Here is a 6327-nt window from a genome sequence, read left to right as displayed (position 1 = left end):
CACTGCTTAACTGGTGTTTCATGAGATCGGTGGTGACATTTAGAAAGTCCACTATCATACTGTGTATGATCTTCTCTGTGCTAAAGAGATGGAGCCTTGCTAGGGGAGATCTCCAGCAACTCATAAATGTCTTTACTCTCCAACAACTATGCAGACTCATGTGATGGTTGGAGTTGCAGTGATATTGTACAATAAAAGATGTGAGTGACCAAGAAAAGAGACTGGAAAGAAAGAGGGAAGCTACATCTCTGGGAACCTGGAGTTGCAGGATCACTGTTGAAGCTTTAGATTTTGGAGGAAAGTGACTGACAAGGAAAATGGGTGAAGGAGAATGGGTGAAGGCCAGATTAGTTAGATTCTGGTTTTTAATAAATGATGGTAAACATCAGAGTGAACCAAATAAGACATTGTGTTATCTACTATGGTACCAAAGACCTGGATAAAAAAATCAGATATGAGTGGAGGAGAAACATGCAAAGTTTAGGGTATGTTTGGATGAGGAAACTAATGACTTAAAGTGGGTTATAATCCTTCCTCAAATCTGCATGACTCCCATCTAATGTGGTCATTGATGGGAAGGTGTTAAAAATCCTGTAGATATGACTCACCATCCTGCATGAGGGTCATCTGGTCCAGGCAGAACACTAAAAGAGAAATCCGAGTTAGAAAAACATCTACTGCTCAGGTTCCTTCAAATGTGATCACGGGTCAGAGAATAAGGGTGACATGAAACCTGCAAACTCTCTAATCAGTGTTGCCTCTCAATGAGACAGTCTACTCCTCTGTGGTCCCTTTATGGCACAGAACAAGAGCTCAGTGTATACAGCGGGGAAACCTTATAGTCTCACCCCAAACCACTTTTTCACCCACTACTTCCCTCTTTTTCTTGTCTGAGAGACTTTGTCTGCTTTCTCCCTGTGGACTTTATGTCCAAGATGCCTAAGGTCTCAGGGTTGTCACTAAGGTATGAGGTCTTTTACTGGGTCTCCAGGGTCTTGCACTGGGTCTCTATCCAATGATCTTCTGTCCCTTCTTTCTCATTTTCCTCAAACCTGGAGATATTTCTCAATGGGTGAACTTTCATTTTGTCCTAGAGGTACAGGGATCTGTGAGCATCTTCTTATGCCTATGTAGGCAGATGACATCTCTCATTCAAGGAGACCAATGGTTCTATATGCTTCTGGAGAATTGGGAAGTGGGGCTTCAGTTGACTGCTTCTCTCCCCTGCTTACTCTAACCACACCAAGGTGCTCTAGCCTAGCATCACCTGCAGGAGGCACTCCAATGAGGATGCCAAGAATGGCCTTTCTTGACTTGGGAGTTACCTATAATTGGTCCATGTGTCAAGTATCTAAAGGTTAGAGAAGAAAAGATCAAAATGAATTATGCTTCACTTTTATAACCCACCCTTGCTCTCTACCCATTCCCTCTTTGCTTCCTTTCTTCCTTCCCTTCCTTTTTTCTTTCCTCCCACCCTTCATCCCTCCATCAATTCCTCCTACTTTTCTCAAAAAAGGAAACTGTTCTCCTTATATGCAATTTCTGTCCTGCCTTCCCAGAAGCCTTGCTACATGTACTGGCTGAATGAGACATGGTTCTACTCAGCATTTGTGGGGGCTCCACAGGTCCACTCTGTCCACGCTGCTGTCTCTGCTAAGAACAACTCTGCCATCTGGGTACCTCTCCCCACATGACTTTGGCAGAACCTCCAGGGAACATGTTGAAAATTAATAACAGACACAGAGAGAAGGAGAAGGTTGTGAGACAGGCTGATATCAGAGAATAACATGAAGATACGAGAGCAGGGTTGAAAAGCAGTTATCCAGAGAAATTAATCATGAGGTCAAGAAAAATAGTAGCATGGATAGATAAAATGGTTTGGACCTGGGTATCTGCCTCTGAGCCTGAACAGAGGCTTCCAGAAAACAAAAATCATAGCCTCTCTGGTTTAGGACATTCTGACACCCTGTATCTGGGGACCCTCAGAGTTGCCTTGTTTCATGACCTGCTCATACCACAATTCCTTGTAGGGGAGAGGGCTGTGCAGTGTGGAGAATGACACAGAAGATTATGACCTACTCGGTGAGATACTTATGCTTGTTTGTTTGTTTAATTTGAGACGGGTCTCTGTATGTAGCCCCAGCTGTCCTGGAACTCACCTTGTAGGCCAGGCTGAACCAAGATACAGGCAGCTCCCAAGCCTAGAGAGGACATTCCTGGTGCCCTCAATGGAGTGCCCTCTGCTGGTGGTGATAGGTTAGAGCTTCTTGGTGGAGTTACAGTAGGCAGGAAAGACTGTCAAACTCAGAAATTCACCTGCCTCTGCTTTCCAAGTGCTGGGATTAAAGGTGTGAATCATCACACTTATATTTTTAAACAGTGTTTGTTCACATACATGGCTAGTAGTCTAGTTTCTTCTCTGTTCTTTTATTTATTTTTTATTTTATTGTGTGAACAGAAGCTGCTTGCCCATTTCCCAGCCTATTAATATCACAAAATAATCACACTGAAACTGTATTAATTGCAATTCTGTTTGGCCTATTAGATTATGCATATTTCTAAGTGCTCTTAGATTTTAAATTAACCCATTTCTATTAATCTGTGTATTGCCACATGATTGTGGTCTATTTGTAAATTTCTATCCAGTGTCTGTCTCCTATGGTGGTTGCGTGACTTCCCTCTGACTCTACCTATTCTCTCTATATGTATCTCTTCTAGCCTGGGTATATTCTGTTAAGTCATTGACCAAGAGAGGTTTCTTTATTAACCAATGGTATCCACAGCATACAGAGAGGAATCCCACATTATAATTACTATATATCCTTATTTATTTATTTATTAAGCACAGTACATATTTATTTTTCATTGTGTGCTAGATTTATTTATTTTATTTTATGTGTGACTACTTTGCCTGCATGTATTGTCTGTGCACAGTATGCATGCAAAAAATTTTTTTTAAAAAGGTGTCAAATCCCCTGGAACTGGAATTAGAGATGGTTCTGAGCTACCATGTTGGTGCTTAAAATCAAATCCAGGTCCTCTACACTATAGCTGTGCTTTTTACCACTGAGCAATCTCTCCAGATCAGATTATGATGATTTTTTATGTGTATGTTAATAGTTCTGCCTTTCTGAGTCCTGCCAAATTAACACCATTCAATTTTCCCTTCAAAAGAGGATTTCTTATTGGGCTCTTTGCAGGGGAAGGATGTTTGTTTTAACAAACACGCATACTGAAACTGTTTCTTTTGTTGTTTTTGTTTCTTTTGTTTTCTTTCAGCCCATTATATATTTTGAAGATGCACCATCAAGATAAAAAAGAAAGTTGGAATAATATATAATATAATGATAATTTTTTTAAAAAAATGAGACACTATAATCCCCTAGTGATCCTCTGAATATTTTACTTTTATTTTCTCTTCTTTTCTTCTTAATAAAATAAATATAATAAGATAAAAACATCACATTGAAGTTGGACAAGGAAAACCAACAGAAGGAAAAGAGCCCAAGAGAAGGCACAAGAATCAAAGCTCCACTCGTTCAACTACTCAGGAGATGGATAAAACCACTAAACTGAAAGCCATAATAAGTATGCAGAGGTCCTGTGCCTGGTGCTTCAGTCTCGGTAAGTTCATATGAGTATCTCTCTTTTTTTAGTTAGTATTTTAATTTATTTTTGAAATTGTCACAGATATAAAAAACTTGGTGTGTTTGGGTTCTATCTCTCAAATGCCTCTCTCCAACTCCTCAGGGGCTCTACTATTTATTGTTTGTCTCACTTCAGACTTCATGTCTTTTGCAGGGAAGTGGGCTGTTTTTCTGAGACAGATTCTCACTATGTGGCTTTGGCTGGCCTGGAACACACTATGTATACCAGGATGGCCTAAAATTCACAAAGACCTGCCTGCCTTTGACCCTAAAGTACCAAGAGTAAAGGTGTGTGCCACTGTGTCCTGCAATGTTCCCTTTCTAAATTACTAGTGTTGGTTATTGTTGCTGTTGATAGCTCTCTAAGTCTAATTAGTTTTGACCATATTTGCATGGGTATGGGAGTATTGAGCCTGACCATGTGTGGGGCAGAGACACTGACAAATAGCATCTAATAGTGATTCCGTGTTCCCCTGCTCCATGTGCACGAATACAAGCATGTATGAGTGTGTGTGTGTGTGTGTGTGTGCATATTTGCATGTATGACTCTGCCTGTGTGACCGTGTGTGTAAGTGTGTATAGGTACAACTGCTCTGTCCACTCTTAGCCTCCCCTCCCCTCTGATTCCTCTTTCCTCTTCCAAACAGTGATCCAAAGTTCAGTCATCAGTGTCTATGTCAGACCATCCAGTGGGAGGCGGCAGCTGTGCTGACTATTTGTGCTGATGGCTACACAGACAACAGCACACCAAGCCCTGATAGCACACACTTCAGTGGGCACAATCTTAGTCAACTATACGTATATTTTAATCAAGAAAGAAATCATAAGCACCCGTTGTAGCCCCCATTTCTCTCCTCATTTCTGAAACCAATAAAGGCAGAATTTTGGTTCTCAGGGGCTGTGTGTTCGAGACCAGCACAGATTGTAGATGTTCCATCTTCAGAAATACTCATGATGCGCCCTTGATGTTCCATCTTCAAAACTTCCCATGATGCTTCCCATGAAGCCTGATGCACAGAAGAATCTTTGCTCCAGCTGCATGAGTACAACCCAGCCAGAGCCAGCAGGGGATCCAAGGAAGCCTTTAGAGTTTACTGGGCGCATTGCAAAATGGGGGTGTAGCAGAAGAGAAATTATGCTGTTCATTAAATAATCTGGGCTATGGAAGGGTCTGTGGAAACAGGTAAGGGGCTCTAACTGTGGCTCTGAAAACAACGAGATGACTATAAAGGGGCTTTGAAGCTTACTGCAACACAGTCTTTCCAAGGACTGATACTACCACCTACACAATACAGCTCCTAGATGGGGAACAGAGGCTTCCAGGGTCCAGTTTCTGCCTCAAGCAGGACTGGTTGGCTAGCTTTCCACACCAGGTGGATTCCAAAAGGAGCCCTTGAATGGCTGCTTTGGGTTTTTCCAACAGTGACTATGTATGTCTCCAGGTGTGCCCAGGCTCAGCGTCTGATGATGGCTGCATATGTGCCGGACTCAGTCATGGTTTCTGTGCTCCGTGGGGTCACATCTCCAACTGTCCTCTGTGTGAGGGCATGATGGTCCAGCTGGGCATATGTCACCTCTTGAAGACCTCCTGCATCAGGGATCTAAGAGAGAGAGGCCCAGGAGAGTTAGAGTGGCTGTGGGAGTGGAGGTGCTGAGGAGTGGGAAGTTACCTGCAATGGCTCTATGAGTTATAGTTATGGTATCCTGTGGTTTCCCTCCCAACGGTGTTCAGGTGGGATTACATTACTTATAGACAAGGCAGAAGTAATTTTTCTTATCTTGGATGCTCTCTCTGGGGAAAGTTAGCTGCTGTGGAGAGCTCTCCTGTCTGTAGCCATTGGATTACATCAATCGGGTCAAGGCCTGAAGTGGCAGCAGAATCTTTCTGAATGCTTCTGCTTCAAGGTTCATTACACAAGAGTCCAAAGCCTTGTTACTAAGCTGCTAATTTGGGAGCATTTTGTTAGTTATCACTAGATCATGACTACAAAAACCTACCAAGGTTTCTGTTCTTTTGTCCTCTGGAAGCAAGTCATCTGTGACTATGTCTATAGAAAAGAAGACATAAGATAAGTTCTCTTTGGTAGACACTAGGAGACAATATGACCACATTATATCTCATCCCAACTACAACCCTCTACTATGTTCCTGAATGTTTTCCTTCCCCGTTGCTTCTCAGTGAACTAGGTAACCCCTTCCTTTCTCCTCACATTCCTTACCTGGTGTGCTCTCCAGGCCATTAGTAACTAGGCTGAGCCTAAGGGGAAAGGATAGATGAATATTGGAGACTATTTGGGGGCAAAGGACTGGGCAAGGACATGGAGGTCATTTCTGGGACCTTACCTCTTTTGCAGACTGTGCTCCTGGCTCTTGCTGTTTGGGAGCCCTAAGAATAGTTAGTAGTCCACGTTTAGGAGGGAGGTCTGATTTGCGGTACTCCCACCAGTCCACCCAAGCCAAGTGCACAACAGATACCTACCGTGCTTTTTCTGACGGTGGCAGAAGAGAAGGAAGAGGAGAAGACAAAGGAGGAAGACCACAGCGACCCCAATGAGAATATAAATGATGTTTGTCTTCAGCCAGGATGTGTCTAGGAAAGATGGTAACCAGGTTTATTGAATGTCCACTGCATAGCACACACATACTGGGTGGTGTTCATGAATGTGTTAATATGTAAAAT

The 6327-nt window shown here is 42.6% G+C and overlaps 1 protein-coding gene across 3 annotated transcripts in view; it reads right to left on the bottom strand.

Annotated features, from left to right (window-relative positions):
* Window positions 1–4431: 4431 nt before the first annotated feature.
* The window catches only part of LOC142831739 (leukocyte-associated immunoglobulin-like receptor 1), a 36620-nt gene continuing 34724 nt past the window's right edge, over window positions 4432–6327 (bottom strand). For all 3 annotated transcript variants that reach the window (XM_075942129.1, XM_075942138.1, XM_075942120.1), the window contains 5 exons: window positions 6127–6237; window positions 5991–6033; window positions 5867–5904; window positions 5646–5695; window positions 4432–5248 (listed from right to left, as the gene is read on the bottom strand). In XM_075942129.1, the coding sequence (XP_075798244.1) occupies window positions 5102–5248; window positions 5646–5695; window positions 5867–5904; window positions 5991–6033; window positions 6127–6237 (389 nt within the window). In that variant the 3' untranslated portion in view covers window positions 4432–5101. The remainder of the gene's footprint in view (window positions 5249–5645; window positions 5696–5866; window positions 5905–5990; window positions 6034–6126; window positions 6238–6327) is intronic.

Source organism: Microtus pennsylvanicus, chromosome 1, assembly GCF_037038515.1.
Source record: "Microtus pennsylvanicus isolate mMicPen1 chromosome 1, mMicPen1.hap1, whole genome shotgun sequence".
Taxonomy (NCBI): Eukaryota; Metazoa; Chordata; class Mammalia; order Rodentia; family Cricetidae; genus Microtus; species Microtus pennsylvanicus.
Note: the sequence above shows the minus strand (reverse complement) of the source record. Positions and strands in the feature narration are given on the sequence as shown.